General features: G+C 48.2%; 1 protein-coding gene across 1 annotated transcript; it reads right to left on the bottom strand.

Annotated features, from left to right (window-relative positions):
* Positions 1-1,348: 1,348 nt before the first annotated feature.
* Sec61a1 (SEC61 translocon subunit alpha 1) lies at positions 1,349-17,547 on the bottom strand. The gene is made up of 12 exons (XM_041639538.1): positions 17,388-17,547; positions 17,076-17,143; positions 13,572-13,637; positions 13,416-13,494; positions 12,418-12,549; positions 10,636-10,745; positions 10,247-10,400; positions 6,715-6,875; positions 5,380-5,577; positions 4,614-4,805; positions 4,116-4,192; positions 1,349-3,224 (listed from the first exon to the last, which is right to left on the bottom strand). Exons 1-12 carry the CDS (start codon positions 17,392-17,394, stop codon positions 3,038-3,040), a joined length of 1,431 nt encoding a protein of 476 aa, XP_041495472.1. The 5' UTR covers positions 17,395-17,547; the 3' UTR covers positions 1,349-3,037.
* Between the last annotated feature and the right edge of the window lie 221 nt (positions 17,548-17,768).

Raw genomic sequence — 17,768 nt, forward strand, 5'->3', positions numbered from 1 at the left:
CTGCAGGGAGGCAGTAGGAAGAACAGAGTATAGTAACAGGGCTACAGGGAGCACAAGGAACCCTGGTTCATTATTTCTCATTGCAGCAAAAGGGTTCACTCTTGCTTAGTCCACTATGGTAGGGACATTGGGGCAGTTGGTCACACTGCATCCAGTCATCCACATGCTTAGCCAGCTTTCTCTTGTCAGTCCATCTCTAGCCAGTGAGATGGTGGTGCCCTCATTTAGGGTGGGCCTTCCTACCTCAACCTAATGAAGAAAATACCTCACAGGTACGCCTAAGTGAACCTCATCTAAATAATCTTTTGCGCAAGAGTTCCTTTCCCAGGTGATGCTAGGGGCTGTCAAATCAGTAGACCTGAACCCTCTGTCATCCCAACTAGGTATCCACAGAGGTGCCTGGAGGACACCAGCAGCCAAGCAGTAGGAAGGGAGCCTCGGGCATAAGCCAAGTCTGGCATGTTAGGCCAAAGTGCTGCTGTAACCAGGGCTCTGCTGACTCCCGCAGACAGGCTGGTTCTGGCAGATGTACTCTCAAGTCCCCAGGCAGCAAGAGGATCAGTCTCTCTCTAGAGTGGGAGGTTTTCTAGAAGCCAACATTTACCTGCTGCCTGAGCCCCACCACCTCCAGCCATGTTTCTGGCTTAGGCTTCAGCTGTGCTTGGCAGGCAGGTGAGTGCAGGGCACAGCTGGCTGTCCACCTGCATCTGAGCAGTCTTAAGCAGTGATGCTGAGGCCAGGCTTCTGCAGTCAGGCTCATACCTGCCCACCAAGCAATCCTAGGGGAGCAGAGAAGTGTTCCAAAGCTGTGGAGCAGCATATGCAGGGAGCCAGCCCCCTCCCCCAGTCCTGCCCGAGAACTGCCCTGTCACCTGCATGGATATGTAAACCGGAAGCTTCTGGCAGATCAGTTCCCAGGTTTACCACCCAGGTCACCTGTCCCCATCAGGCTCTGGCCAGCACCAAGAACATACTCTACTTTGGCTGCAGGTCTAGTGCCAGGGCAACTTCAGCTAGCCCAAGCCTCCCTATAAGCAACTGTGCTCTGGGCCTGGACAATTAGAGCTATAGGTGCCCACCAACTTGTGCCACCTACCTGGCTTGGGCAGCTCACTCCAGTACCCTTTGGGACCCAGGTGTACACTGTTGTCCTGGAAGCCACAGCCTCACCCCAACTGGTGCACAGGATTCCACTGCTCCAGCTCCATGCTTCCCAGGAGTGGCAGGCAGTACTTGGCAGAGCCGCTCCTGGAAGGTATCACTAGTCCACTGGTAACCCTGGCTCACTGCCAACACCCTGAACAAGTCCTCTGCTCTCAGTGGCAGTTAGCAAGGATGACGAGACAGCTTGTAAAAAGTCGGTTTATTTGTCACTTTTTCACTGTATCTCAGTTAAGCCATTTTGGTGTCCACAGTGACAGTCCTTGGAAGCCAGGTCATCCCCACTCACCCACAAATGGTGACCATCAACCACAGGCTACTAGGCCCAGCTGACGGCTGCAGCAGATGAGGCTGTGGGTTCCCCAGCACAGCCCAGAGTTGGGGACTCTGCACCTGCCTGCCAGAAGCTGTGGAGTCCATAGTGTAGGTGGGAGGCCCTTCTGCTCTGTGGCAGTGGCAGAGGAGGGGCAGTGGGAAGACCCTGTGGACTGGGAGGGCACCAGGCTCCTCTGCTCAGGACTGGGTCTAGACAAGGCCACGTGTGATATGGTGAGTCCTGGGCTGTGAGCATAGGATCTGGCCCTGCTGCTGACCTGTGTAGGGGCAAGTAATTAACTGTCCCTTGACTGCCATTTTCTGGCAAGCACAGCAGCAAGGGTCCCTAGGAACCCTGGGTCAGGGAGGCATTTGCTACTTCCAGAGGTGAGAAGGACTCAGGTGTAGCTGGCAGGCTGTGGCCACATCCCCCAGGGCTCCTGCCCCCTTGTGGGAACAACTTGGACCTTCCTGTGTCTTAAGGTAAGCTGACAATCTCGACTTGCTCTGATCTCAAACTGCACCCTTGCACCCTTGCTGCTAGGCACTGTCTGTCTGGGGGCCTCTCTTACAGGCCTGAGCTCCTAACCCCCACGTCCATGTCACCTGTCACCCCAGATACCTTAACTCCAGACAGGATTCTGAGCAACTTCCCTAAGAGATCCAAACCCTGGTGTATTTTCCTATAGGTCCTGAGCCAGTCTACATTTGGTCCTAACAAATTCTAAAAAAGATTCTAAAAACTGGAACAGGAAATTTTCAGGAGGAAGACACCATAGGAGCTCCCTTTCTAGAGGGAACCAAGGAAGGGCAAGCATGAAGCCCTTTATATGTACCCAGCTATCTAGTATGGCTAGGCTCCAGAAAGAGCCTGGAGTCCCCGCCTTGCGGACAATGGTAGGCAGGCAGATCTTGCTGTTGTTCACCGTCTGCATGCTCAGCTGCACCACCCAGAGCATAAGCAGGGTAGTAGGCGGGCCAGCTTCCGGGGCACTTATTCCTCCAGTAGCAGCTCTGTCCTATGAAACCTGCTTTACAGATTGATGGCATCGTACAGAGTCCTAAGCCAGATGTCCTCACCCCGAGAGTTAATCTCGTGAAGTCCCCTACAAGCAGGTCCCCAGAAAACACATCTGTTTGCAGCTATTTTCTGCGGCCCACATGAGATGGAGACATCTCCTAGTTTGTGCTTCCTTCAACCAGGGCCACAGACTGCCTGGGGGCAGTTGGGACCCTTGCAGCTGCCAGGCACTGAGTAGTGCAAAGGTTTAAATAAAAATTACATCGGATACTTGGGAACAATCGGTTACCACATCCTCTGGTCATTAGCTAACAATTCACTTCTACTGTTTTTCTTTTTGCCAATGCCAGAATAAAAAGCAAAATTTCAAACTGGAAATTTCCTAGCACTTTACACAGTGGAATGAAAAGATATGAAATTAAAAAAAAAATTAATAAAAAAATTTAAAAGTCCCTATGCCACGGTAGCATGCTCCAGTGGTAAGAGCACCCTTTCCAGGCAGTTCTGGAGCCCTCACCCTGGTCCATGGGCACACAAGGCTCAGAAGAGAAGGGCTCCCATGCTGCCCACCTCGCTCTGCTCCTTGACGAAGATCTCAAAGTACTGGTAGATGATGGTGACTGCCAGCAGGATTCCAGTTCCAGACCCAATAGCACCCAGGAAGTCAGCCAAGACTGAGAGGGCCCCAATGCACAGCCCACCAAAGGCTGCGGCTGTGGGGATGTACCTGCAGACAGACAAACAGTTCTGTGTTGCCTACTGAGCCAGAAAGCCCAATAGGCCCATTAAGCTGGCCACATGGATTCTGGGAATGTGACCAGCACAAATGCAAACATGGCTGATGCCACACTAGATTTTACATAGTGAAAGAACATAAGACACTTTATCTCCGTTCTTCTGCTACTCGGAAGCTGAAAACTCCACAGATGTGCCAGGAGGCACAAGTATCAGGAATCTCTGCTGGGGCTGCTGTGCTTCTCCCAGTCAGGGGCCTTAGTAGTTATGGACTGCAGTGAAAAGCTGTGCTGCCTCTGGCTCAGAAACTGGCAGGAACCTTGTAATTCTGGCGTTCCTGTGGCAGCCTCCTAGAGTAAGGTCAGGCAGCTTCGTAGGAGCACTTGCCCTTTCTGTGAAGCAACTGGGTGATCTGCGTGAGTGCAGAAGAGCCAACCACGGCGATAGACTGTGACAGAGTGGCTGGAAAGCACCAGCCACTTTCTGCCTTCGGAGAGGTTTTCACAGGGTCCCCTGCTGCTCCTGGAGCTCCAGTCTCTCCTCTCCCTCTCTCCCTAAGGTCACCGCTACATTCCTCCATCACCGTGGCTGAGTCTGGCAGTCTCTGGCCTCTGAACACTAACCACTCCTGTCAGGCCAGCTCTTGCTGGTACCTTGTTTAATCTGTGCCAGGCCCCACTCACTCTGAGGATGCTTTCAGCTTGCTCTAGGCACACTCAGGCCCATCCAGCCTAAGTCAGCTCAGTCACCACCACCGCCCCCACCACCATTTCAACACCCTGGCTGTGTGCTTCCTTTTCCGCTCTTGCGCTGTCTATGGTGGACAGGGTTGTATAGGGCTATTCTGGTACCTCTAGTGTTCAGGGCTAGTGACCATACTTACCGGTTGAGCTCATGAACCATGGAAGTCTCTCTGTGGCCCCTCATCACCATCTGCTGCTCCTTCAGCTGCTTTGCAACCTACATGACCCAAATACAAGCACATGAGCCAGATGCCGGGGGAGAGGGGTGCTTCACAGTGGAACTAACCTGTTACAGATGTCCCCCTGCCTCCCCAGCCCTTCAGTCTTCACGGAGGACTTTTAACCTGTAGCAATGCATTCATTCACACAGAGGTCTCCCTTTCTAGTTTAGCCTCAGGTTCAACACTCAGAGCCAACTCTCAATCTCCGTCTGTTGCCCTCAGGGCTTCCCATACAGAACCACCAAAAAGGATGGTCCCTCTGCAGGATGGAGCACTTAGAGCGATCCTTAGATCCTTAACTTAGAATGGTTATAAGTAACCACTACTTATAAAGTGGTAACAAGTGGAACTCCCTGGATGTCAACAGCTGTCTCAATAGGTCACCTGTCTCTATTAGGAATGTCAACTTAGACTTACGTCTTTGGCAGAAGAACCCGAAACTTCAATCCATGTTTTAGAAAAGAATGCACAGGATCCCAGCATGAATACAATATACACAACAGCATGGACAGGGTCCTCCAGCACTGAGCCAAATGATTCCGGAGGAGACAGGTAGTAACACAGGCCACCAACTGGATAAGCACGAGCTGGGCCCCCAGATGACGTGTCCTAGGAGTAAGACAGAAGTCTGCTATGGGCTATTTGCACACCGTGGGAAGGTGCACTGCTGTGAGTGGTGTAATAAAAGGCTGAACGGCCAGGAGCTAGGCAGGAGTACAGGACTTCCAGACAGAGAGAGAAAGGAGGAGGAATTTAGGCACTTGACAGACGTGGGGAGACATGGAGGAAGCAGGAGGGGCAGTATAGAATGTAGTTTAATAAAAATGGAGAAGTTATAAGAGCTAATTAAAAACAAGCCTAAGCTAAGACCAAGCTTTCATAATTAATAAGTTTCCATGTCGTTATTTGTGAGCTGGTGGCCCAAAGGAAAGTCTAACTACAGAAGTTCTCTGGATGCTGCTTCAAACATGGCACAGCACGGAGTCAAGAAGCTCTGAGCAGATGCCTTGCGGGGTCATAAGCATGCCTACAGGCAATCTCACTGAACTGCATCTGTATAAGGCAATAAAGAAATTTCACCTTTGAGTGAAATATTTAGTCCTCAGTTAAGACATCCTGCCACAAAGGACCACAACTAGCTGCGCTAGTACAAACAATCCTTAACTCACCCAGTGACACTCACCGACCAAGTGCCCAACAGGCTAACCAGCAGGTTGCCACTGAAGCGGGCTGACAGCATCTGGGAGATGACATACAAGTTGGACACCAGAGCAGACTGCAGAATGATGGGGATGTTGGAGGTATAGAAGAGCTTGATGGGATAGGTGTTGTACTGGCCTCGGTAACGCGCCGACTTGATGGGAAGGTCCACTCGGAAGCCCTACAGGGAAAACACAACACACCCTTTTACTGTTCTATTCTGCCTAGAGTCCCCAGTGTGGCTAAGAAAGTCAGGTGGCCCTGGGTGTCAGTTCTGCCACTGGGCTATCAGTTGTGATGGTGTCCGAGGACACATGCCCTTTTCTTCCTATACAAAAAGGCCGACATAAAAACCACCAGCTCCAAATCCTGTTAATGGTTCTCAGGCAGTGATCATCCACGATGTGATCATCAACAAAAGCTAAGCTCTCCTACAATACCACCCACCCCTCGGAAACCCTGGATCCCAGAGCATCAATCTTCTTCTGTCACAAACCCAGTGCCCAGGACACTAGGTTAGGACAACAGACAGAAGATGCAAACTCTTACTCACCCTGCCCTGGAAGACTGACTTGTTACTAAGTGGGCAGCTGGCTGGGATCAGCAAGAGTCACTGTTGAGTTGCCTGGCCTTAGAAAAGTATTCCTTATCACAAACAAGTGTCTTTCAAGTGTTGTCCCCTTCTTTTGGTTGTATTTAAATATGTGTGTGTGCCCGTGGGGACGCATGCACGCCAGTGTGTAAGTGGAGATCAAAGGACAGCATACGGAAGTTGGTTCTTGCCATGTGGGTCCTGGGAACTGAACTTAGGTCACTAAGCTTAGCAACAATCACCTGTATATCCTGAGCCATCTCACCAGCCTTGTTTGTTTTAAACAGGATTGCACTACATACACCACACTGCCCTAGAACTCTTGGTCTTCTGTACTACCCACCCAAATGAGCCATCACACCTAGCTAACTGCTGCAACTTCTTTAGTGAATATCAAAATACTGCAAAGAATGCTGGGCATGGTGGCATAAGCCTTTGATCCCAACACCTGGGAAGCAGGGAAAGATGATCTATGTGAGCTTAAAAATAGCTGATCTACATAGTGAGTTTGAGGCCAGCCAGGGCTAGACAGACCCCGTCTCAGAAACAAACCCTCAAATACAAAAATCCCATTAAGTATGAAGGTGAGTACAATTAAAAGAAGACAGCTAGAAGTTCAGGTGTCCTACTCAGAAACATCAACCTGAGAACACGAGGTGGAAGGACAATGTGGGTCTGAGCTGGACTCTGTACAAGGCAGACCTACTTAGCTGACTTTGAACATACCTGGAAATAGATGACAACAGCAAAGACAAAGATGGTGGCAATCAGGTTCATGAGGTTAGGGAGATTTTGGCGATAGAACGCTTCTCGAAGGGCTCGGACCTTGTCTGTGCGGGTGGCTAACAGGTGGAACAGAGCAATGATGGCGCCTTCGAATTCCATCCCTGCGGGCAGAATGGAACAAAAGGTGGTGGAGGATAAAGAGCGGCTCACCTTGCCTCTCAGTTTCTGAATGACCAAGACTGAGTGGAAAGTGAAGGAGTTCAGAGAAGCAAACTACAGCACGGGCTGTTTTCTTCAAGATGAGCTGGTTGCTCTCAGTTCTTAGGTTACCAGACATGTGGAAGGGCAGCCACCAATTTAAACACATTCATGACACATGTTGCCTAGAAAAGGCCAAGTCCTGATCTATAATCAGGGCAATAAGAGCATTTATGAGGGCTGCCCACAGTGGACGAGAGTTGGGAAAGTTTGGGCTCGCAGTTCCAAACACCAATAATACTACTAGGAGGAAGACCATGGATGTATGGCCTGAGATCAGTCTTTACCCTTCCACAAGTTATGCCCAATAGCAGGCTTGCCAACAGACGGGTTCCTGAAAGGTGAAAGGAGCAGAAAAAGGGTCTCAAATATCTGTAGGGAAAGGGGAGACTAGAGGAAGCCCAATGTTGTTGAATAGTCTTTGTATACTGTAAATACGTATTACTCTCAAGGATTAATAAAGAGCTGGCTGGCCAATGGACAGGCAAGAAAAGGTTAGGTGAGAGAAACAGACTAAGAATGATGGGAAGAAGGCAGGCGGAATCACAAAGAGCTGTGAGCCAGATGCGGAAGATGCAACATGGGAAGTTCATAGATGATGTAGGTAAATGAGCTTCGGGGCAGCACATAAATTAATAGAAATGGGTTAATTTAAGCTGGCTGGAATTGGCTAGTAGGACACCCTCCTACCTTTCAGCTGTGGTCTATCTCCTATTCAGTATTCAGGGATATGGGAGCTGCAGCCAGGACAAGCCTCTTATCTAACAGAGAAGGTGGTCCAGGCAGGCCAGGGGAAGAAGGGAGTGCTTGTACTTATCCCCAGCAGCCTTTCTAAGCTCCCCACCAAGCGCTCTGCTTTTGTCCTGTTCCAGCTTGCAAACCTCAGCACTGTTGGTTGCTTCTTTTTTTTTTTTTAATTTATTTATTTATTAAGGATTTCTGCCTCGTCCCCACAACCGCTTCCCATTTCCCTCCCCCTCCCCCGATCAAGTCCCCCCCCCTCATCTGCTCGAAGAGCAATCAGGGTTCCCTGACCTGTGGGAAGCCCAAGGACTGCCCACCTCTATCCAGGTCTCGTAAGGTGAGCATTCAAACTGCCTAGGCTCCCACAAAGCCAGTACCTGCAGTAGGATCAAAAACCCACTGCAATTGTTCTTGAATTCTCAGTATTCCTCATTGTCCGCTATGTTCAGCTAGTCCGGATTTATCCCATGCTTTTTCAGACCTAGGCCAGCTGGCCTTGGTGAGATCCCAATAGAACATCCCCATTGTCTTAGTGTGTGGGTGCACCCCTCGTGGTCCTGAGTTCCTTGCTCGTGCTCCGTCTCCTTCTGCTCCTGATTTGGACCTTGAGATTTCTGTCCGGTGCTCCCGTGTGGGTCTCTGTCTCTGTCTCCTTTCATCGCCTGATGAAGGTTAATATTCCTGAGGATGCCTATGTGTTTGTCTTTGGATTCACCTTATTTAGCTTCTCTAGGAACATGAATTATAGGCTCAATGTCCTTTATTTATGGCTAGAATGTTGGTTGCTTCTTGCATGTCTTTCAAGACTACTCAACAACTCTGTAATACCTTTCCCTGTGGCTCTTCCTTATTTTCGTCATGGTGACCCACAGCGGAGCCAACAATGCCAGGATTAGGTCCCAGTAATTTTTAGAATTACTGTTGTATCTGGCAAATTTCTGGGAACTAGTGCATTTCCACACACTTAGCACCACCTCTGTGGCACACCGTGCAGCTATCCACACTAATCCCCGGTCCTAGACTTTTGCCCTGCTCAAGGAAGCAGCAGTGGTGAGCTAGCCAAGCTGGAGTAGCCCTTCTGGCTACTCCTGTGCCCTCTGTATACTTCTTGTACCTTACTAATGCTATCACCCTTGGTTCCCTGGTATAGCTCATCCCACACTGGCAGCCAGGAAATCAAACCATCTTCCCGATTACATTTCCACCAGGCCTGGCAATGGAGACTCCTCCAGTGACTTCTTGGTTTTCCACCTCAGCCCCATCTCCCACATCTTCCCTAACAATCCATGCTCTCACATCCTGTCTGCTCAAGGCTGCCATGACACTTCTTCAGCAGTGTTTTGCTAGACTCTGTCCAGCTCCAGAATGCAATACCCGCCTCCGCTGGTTCCTGAGCCTGGACTGACCACCCCACCCTGCTATCATTTCTACTGCAGGAATCCCTGACCATGTGGTCTAAGTAGTGGAATCCAACTGCACCTTCACCTGCCGCCTCTCCATATCCTAGTCTGACAAGTCCTGCCTTTCCTTGTCCCAGTCTCTCCCAATGTGCCTTTAACTTCATTAGAAGTCAGCTTTTGTTCATTAGATGTACAGGGTTATATGGTCTCTGGAGGCAGAAACTGCCTCTGCATTCAATTTTATGAAAACATGCACAAATATTTTTCATAAGACTTCTAAATAAATAACACATTTAGGGACAAAAGTCTCTTTTCCTATTATGTCTTAAAATAAGGCTTCCCCTGTTTTCACATATTCTGGTTAGAAACATTCCCGTTTCCAGGGCACTCTTTCTTAATGGATACGCCACAGCATACTAATATTTGATCTGTACCTACTACGAGCCAAGATCGTGTGGTCTCTTTGTTTCCTTTCTCTGTGGTGCCAGGTATCAAACCATGCACGAACTTCTACCACTGAGCTACATTCTCAGCTTTTCATTTTGTGAGAGCATGGCCTCGCTACATAGTGCAGGCTCACCTCAAATCCTCAAATTCTCAGATTCTCCTGCCTCAGCATCTGGAGTGTTGGAATTACTTATGTGTCATGATCCCTTCACTACATGATGGCCCAGATCAGCTATAGGGGAATGTGCTCACATCACCTACAGCCAGGATCTGAGCCCAAGGGCAAGTGTGATCAAATGCTTTTGTTTAATAGTTCTAGTTGGGTTTTTTGTTTGTTTCCAAAATGATTCACAGGAATCGTCCAAAATACATAAAGGTGAGAATGTGTACAATTTCATTGTCAACAAAATGGACATGACTTGATGTCTATCCAAGAAAGAGGTTAAAAAACAAAGCACCTACTATATAATGCAGTCCTTACTGAGCTGAGAAGTGAGGCCAGACCTCCCTCATATCTAGTATGCCAACCACGATGAGGCAAATGAAAAATCTATGCTGGGTATTGCCATGAGCATAACCTTACCTATATTTTAAAACATAGTGGATGCACAGAAAAGCCAGGAGCTTGTGCCTACCAGACAGAACCTCTGCTAAACTACAGCATGAGCTCCCGGGGTCCTTACCTCGGCCAGTGTTGACAGTGGTGGGGCTGAAAGCCTTCCACACAATGGTCTCACAGATATTGGTAGCAATGAAGAGGGAGATGCCAGAACCCAAGCCGTATCCTTTCTGCAGGAGTTCATCCAAAAGTAGGACAATTAAGCCAGCAACAAAGAGCTGTGAAAGCAAGAAAGAGATTAAAGAACCCAAATAGATGTTACTGCTCCCGATGGACGTGACTCTCTTCCTCAGTAATTGGGTTCTTGAGTTTAAGAACAGAAAGCTGAGTTAGCGAGAGTCTCCGTCTTCCTCTGGTGGATTAAGAAGGGCAAACCCACAACCTCCAGCGTCTTTGAGACACAGCACGATTTGGTATTTCAGATACTGGGGAGGGGGGAAGCGTAACAATTACCTGAATGGTGATCAGCAGGCAGATTCCAGCACCCATCTCCGAGGGGTCCCCGTACATGCCCGTCATCACGTACACAATGGACTGACCGATAGTAATGATCATGCCAAACACTAGAAATCAAGAGAACTGTGTTCTCAAAGAGGACAGTACACAACATAAGAAATGGTTAAAGAACACCTGAATGCCCACCACTGGGAAGAAAAAGCACGGTGCCGACACTGCTGCCAAGGAGCTGGAGGAGGAATCAACAGTCACACTGTCCATTTGTGAGACAACTAACACAGGTGCTCTCAACAAAAGCACAGCGGCTTCCCAGTCTCACCTCCTGCTTAGTGATGGAGGAAGGGCAGAAGCACGGCAAAAGTGGTCTTAGGAAAGGCAGCTGAAACCCAGGCACAATCAGAGACAAAACGCAGTGCCAGTGCCGGCACCCCTGAAGCACCAGGTGCACTGCAGGTAGCTGGGATCCGGAGACCTCTATGCTGAGCCTTGTACAAGGAGGCGGGGTCTAAGCTTACCACTCAGATCCACATCCAGAGCACAGAAGACCTTGGGATAAAACCAATCCTGCTGCACTAAGTTTATATTCCGGCCCCACTTCCTTTGCAGACTGTTTCTTGAATATTATTATTATTTTGTTTCTAGGCATGGTAATTATTTTTCCAAGAGTGAGCATTTAAATTTCAGTTTAAATTTTCAAGAGTCTGCCTTGTATAGTCCCTACTTGAAATTTAAAAAAAACTGTTCAGGGACTGGTAGCCAAGATGTCTATGCTGATATTTACTTGCCATGCAAGCCCGATGACCTGAGTTCCACCCTCAGAATCTACATAAAGGAGAAAAGAGAGAACCAACCCCACAAAGCTATCCTGACTCCTTTCTACACAGACACATGTCACACATGCACACAAACACACTAAAAAATAAATAAATAAAATCAAACCAACCAAACTAAACAAACAGGGTCAGCAAAACAGCTCAGTAGCTAAGACACTTGCTGCCAAGTTGGATGATTTGAGTATGATGCCCGGAACCGACACATTCAAAGGAGAATCACGCTTGCCAAGTTGTTCTCTGACCTACACACACACACACTCAAACACAGTGGCACATGCACATGAAAAAAATTGTAAAAACTTAAAACAAAAAAAGCTGCTCAGTAACCCTGCATTATTTAAAAGATTTCCCCCCCTCAGTATCAGTAATCAAACCCAGGGATTTGGGCATGGTACAAGTGCTCTACCACTGAGCTACAAACCCAGCCCAAAACTCCAAATTCTTAAGGCAGAAAAAAGTTTAAAAACTTTTCCTGAATAACCTACTCCAGTTCAGAAGTAGGACACTGATGCAGGTGGCTAGCCATAGTTACCAGTAACGCCCATCACTTGTATGATCACACTACCACCCTTTCCAGATGGAAAACGAAGCCTGCAGGACGACCGTCTTTCTTCACTTCACAAGTTAGTAAGGAACATAGGACAGAGGCGTGCCCTCTCCCCACTTAAGCCCCCTTCGCACACACAAGAAAAACACCTGACAAATAATGAAGCAGCAGGTACAGCAGCCCGTCATATGTTCAATGAGCTCTGATGTATGAGTGCAAACTGCACAGTAAAGGGGTGAGCTCCTGCTCTGCCTCTCCCTAGTGCAGGTCATGGGGTGCATGCAGAGGGGCAGTAAGGAGAGCAGGGCACAGAGCACAATGGCTTTAATCCCAGAAGCTTCACAGCAAATTCTCATCCTCAACCATGGAAATTAGAACATTATGTATGATCTTTCTTACACTTTTGGGCTCCATTGAAGAGAGCTCGGTCTTTTGGGGTATCCCCAACTTCAATTATCTTGGCACCAGCTAAGAGCTGCATGATAAGGCCGGAGGTGACAATAGGAGAGATGCCCAGCTCCATCAAGGTACCTTGAGGGAAGAAGGCAAGACACAGCAACTTTAGCTCAGGAAAACAAACACAGCTAAATACAGTGAGCAACACTGGGGTACTCCAACACAAGGTCAAAAGCGTTCAACTAACAGAACCACCTCCAAATACCAATTAGAGCACAGCTTAATGCAGTCTACCCTGCCGGAAAGCATCTTCCTCTGTGCACGAAGTCATGCTATCCAAACAGACTGCTGCACTTCAACTCAGCACCAGACTGACCCTGGCCTCACGGAGATAAGAGAGGCTGGTCTCCTCATCAGTTAGTAAGAAAGGATAAGATTCAAATCATTCCCAGAGTCTGGAAAGGGGCTGCTACAACTGTATCTGGTTGTGAATGAACTGCCCCCTCCCATTATGCTAAAACCAGTTGGACTTCTGATTTCCAATTTAATGTGGAATATATTTTTTAAATGAGTTAATCAAATGCAGTATCAACACGTATTCAAAATCCTCACTGTGCACATAGGTATTTTGCAGGGCTTACAAACTATTTTTTTAGACACATTGTAATATATAGATATGAAAAGAATTCAGCTGAGGAACAAATTATGCCTTCTAGAGAATGTTATCACTTTAGGTATTTAAAAGTATTCTAGTTTTTCCATGTTTTAAACAATGTTTTACAATGCAGTCTTATCTTGTCATTACAGGTTCTGCATTGCATTCAGACCCAACAGGATGCATTCATCAGCAAATGCTGCATGACTTTTCCACACCAACATCCTCTATTTCCAAGCTATGCACCTTCATGAACTTTCTGAGCTCCATATAAAGCCAAGCCTGTAAGTAAAGCAGGCTCTTCATATCCAGTGTGCAGGGGAAGGCAGAGTGAGCAGGGTCCTACCTCTGTTGGAGGCTAGAATCACTCGCATCCAGTAGAAAGGGTCAGCAGAGTCTGAAGACATGATGCCAAACAAGGGAATCTGCAAACGGGCGAAAGCAGGTATCACACAGGTGTTCCCAGCCCAGTCACCCCTACCAACACCAGCGCAGAGCTTACCTGGCAGCATACTAAGAAGATGAAGAGGGTAATAGCTGTCCACAACACTTTCTCCTTAAACTGAATCTGGAAAGGAAGGCATGAAAGCAAGTTATTCCACAGGTAAATGAGTGCAGATGGATCCAAACAAGATCTCGTGCCCCATTTATCAGAGGCGGGTCAAATGTGTACCAAACATACCATAGCACTAAGTAGTGTACATCATGTGTTTTCTCTGTCCAAAATGTGATGCAAAGACCCCTGTGGATCTTCGCCCCCGATAATCCTCCCAACGCACAGATTATCTTTATGTGACAATGAGCAGTGATCAGGGAAGTTTAATCTGCCCCAAATCCTTAGGTGAGTCTGAGCCCAACACTATTGCTCATCACCATTCACAGTAACAGCTGAGATTCAAGATGATGAACACTGCAGCCAAAGTGACTTGCAAAACAGACAAACTTCCCGGCATAGCAGCCACTTTCCCACAGTACACTTAACAGTCTCCTGACTCTGAACTCCTTTAAAACACTTGGGACTGCCAGGCGCTGGAGGCGTAAGCCTTTAATCTCAGCACTCTGGAGGCAGAGGTAGGCAAATCTCCGTGAGTTCAAGGCCATTATAGTCTACAGAGCGAGTTCCAGGACAGGCTCCACAGCTGCTGGGAAACACTGTCTTAAAAACAAACAAATTAACTAACAAAAAGAAAACTTGAGACTGTGAATCAAGAGTAAAGCCTGTAATTAACACGGGGACTGGGGACACATGACAGGAAAAGCTGGTATGTAACCTGCTCACTAAAACACAGCAGCATCAGTTTTTGCTCACTCCTTCCTGGGTATGTAAGTGTGATGGTTAACCTTAATTGTCAACTTCATGGGATTCAGAACCATTATGGAAACAAACGTCTGGATGTGAGTATGGAAAAGTTTCTGGACTGAGTTAAATCAAGTAGGAAGATCCATCTTAAATGTGGGTGGCACCAATCCATGGGCTGGAGTCCAGGACTGAATAAAAAGGAGAAAGTGAGCTGAGCACCGGCCTTCACCTTCCTCTGCTTCCTGACAGGGGACATAATGTGACCAGTGTGCTTTAAGTTTCTGCTGTCATGCCTTCCTTGTCACGATGAGCTGTACCCTTGGATAGGAAGCCCAAACACAATCCTTCATTACACTGCTGTGGTCAGGAATGTTGTCACAACATAAGAAATAAACTAAGTTAAACAGTCAACAAAGATCATTTTACTCTCTAGCCTGGTTAGAAACCTCTAGGTTCCTCTTGTTCAAGAAACCACTGTCACTACATAGAGAGATCTCTTCAGGGTCTTAACCAGGAATGCCTGACCTCACTACCAGACTCTGTAAACAGAGACCACTTGTTCATTTCCCGGCTGCCCAGATCACCTCCCTCTATATGTATCTCTGTTCGGATTTCCCACCTGTTTTTACTCTGCTAAGCCATTGGCCGAAACAACTTTATTAACTATTCAATAAAAACAACACATATACAGAAGGACATCCCACATCAAGACTGGCTACAGACAGGTTTAACAGACACCTAAAGACTAGCTGAGCGGATGTGGTGCACACCTTTAATTCTAGCACTTGGGAGGCAGAGGCAGGAGGATCTCTGTGAGTCCAAAGTCAGCCTGGTCTACAAGAGCTAGTTCCAGGACAGGCACCAAATCTACAGACAAATCCTGCATAGAAAGAACAAACCCCCCAAACAAAAACAAACAAACAACAATAAAAATCAGACAGCTAAAGACTAATGATATTAAGTGAGAGAAATGCCGAGAGTAGCCCCAACAAGCACTGACTCCGTGTGCTGGCTGTCTGATCCTCTGCATGCAGTCATTCCCAGAAAGACACAGCAATGCACCCAAACATGGGTGGGGTGAATTCAAAGCTCAAACCCTGCAGAGGCAGCTGGGGGGCTCACATTCCTCTTCCATCTCCCAAGAACATCTGCCTTTTCTATCTGCCATCCTATCCTACCACACCAAGAATTTGGTGCCTAACGAGGGGGAAACAACAGCACTTCCCATGACCCAGAAAGACAAGCTTGTAATGAATGTGCACATCCAGTAGCTATCGTGGTGACAGACACCAGACACAGGCCTCATGTCCATCACTAGCCACTTCCCCAGCCCATGCAATGAATCTGTTAGAAAAAAGGAGACGAATTTTCAAGACTATTTTAAATAAGTAAGCCTCTTCTCCTGGTCATTTAAGAGTAAAACGTCAAAAGCTTTTCACCCAAGTCTCGAATCTTCTGCCTTTGAAATAGCCCCAAACCCCTCTCACGTAGTACCATGATTCACCCTCTAATACAAAGGCCCCAAGCCACACTCCAGCCCTTACTGCCAAGGTCATTTCCAATCTGCCTGGCCATCTTATTCCTCTTCCCTGCACTTCTTTTAGCCTTTCCATTTAAAATCAGTAAGAACTGCATCTAACAACCTACCATCTAAGCACAGAAACGTTTTGTCTTCACTGGGAAATAAATCATACATTCCTTTTGTCAGGAATCCTTTCCACACCCTCAAGGCAACTTCCAGTCCTCCATCAGACTTACTCCCTACCTGGGCCACAGTTCTACCCTATCCAAAATTCCCATTTCCCTAGTTCTGCCAGGCCAAGGTCACAGGATTACGGAAGGGTGGGACTTGGGCTTCTTGGCCCTAGAGCCAGATTCTTTGCACTGAGGTGGAGCAGGAAAACCTTTGCACATCAACCTGTCAAAGACAGCTAGGGTACTACAAGGCATTTGTATGAAACCACCTTCAGTAAAAAATTATTACAAGTAGATACTAAGTATCCAAGTGAATGCCAACTACAGATGCCCTATGTGAAAGTATGCCACAGTCCGAACCTAGGGACTCAAAGTGGCTTTACCCTTTTCTGTAACCAAGAGACCTGGACTTTCCTTCATTTGGGCAATCTCACATTAGGACCATTTATTCCTGGGCTGAAGCTGACAGCCACGGAGATTCTCTCTTTCTTCGCTCTGATGCACCTGCTGTCAATGGCCGCGAACTTCATCTACTGCATTTACCCTCAATGCTAAGGCAGTTTACATAAAAAAATAAAAATAAAAACACGTTCAAATCGATTCCATGACTGGGTTTTTCATTTGGAAACTGGATACTAAAATCACCTCCTAGACGGAAGAAACACCCCATGAGTTGCTCTGCTGGAGGCGAAGGGAGGAAGGGTAAGTCAATCTGGGATCCTATCTGAGGTCTTATTCAATCACTTCTCAGACCCAGTTTTGGACCATGCAAATCCAAGGCTTTGTTACCATCTATCTACTCAAGATACTCCAAATGAAACAAGATGGTTTCGTTGGAATTCCCACATAACCAGGTCACCTTTCGACAGCTCCCCTGAGTACACCAGTACATACAGCTACACTCCAGAGGGGCAGTTTCCATTCCGTGTGCTGAGGCCATCTTTAATTCAACTGTAAACTTCCAGCGCCCACTTTCTCAAAGCTTCTTTCACCACCACCTCAGGAACTTACCTTTCTCTCTGGCTTCTGAATTTCCGGCAGGATGACACAGAATGGCTTGATAACTTCCAGAAATTTGACTTTGACGGAAAAAACAGAAAGAGAAACAGTTAGAGAGTAATCTGTGGGCACCTGGGGGAGCCCGGCACGAGTGGGAGCCGGGAGTGGGGGCGCGGAGACTTAGAGGGTTCGGTCTGGGGCCGCAGGGACTAGGGGTATCGGGGAAGGCCGCGTTCCGCCGGGATCGGGCAGCACGGCCGGCGGGCGCCTGAGCAGGGTAAGGAGACGCATCCCGGCTGCGCAGGGTGGCCCCAAGGGACTCACTCGCCATGGCGGCGGCTGATCCGACTCCACGCCCAGCTTCGGCTGCACTTCACTTCGAGTGAGTCGACTCTGCTAGCTCCGGAGAGCGTTTCCCCAGCCGAGAGACACGTCAGTGATAGCCCGGCGGCGAGCGGCGCGGCGAGGCGGGGCCGGGGATGGGCCACCGGCCGCTTCCGCTTCCTGCCACGCGCGCCTGCCGCGCAGCCAGCTCCAAGACCACAACTCCCGGCGTGCAGTGGGAGCGGAGGGGTTGTCGGGAAGATGGCTGTTGGGCACACCGGAACTGGGCGTGTGCAGCTGCGCAGACTCGTTCGGAAGTCGGACACTCCAACCATGTAGTTTATGGACGGTTCACTTTGTGGCCGGACGGAGCTGACGATT

The sequence above is a fragment of the Microtus oregoni genome, unplaced genomic scaffold, assembly GCF_018167655.1.
Source record: "Microtus oregoni isolate MIOR12 unplaced genomic scaffold, Mior012 000002F_ref0000024, whole genome shotgun sequence".
In the NCBI taxonomy this organism is placed as follows: Eukaryota; Metazoa; Chordata; class Mammalia; order Rodentia; family Cricetidae; genus Microtus; species Microtus oregoni.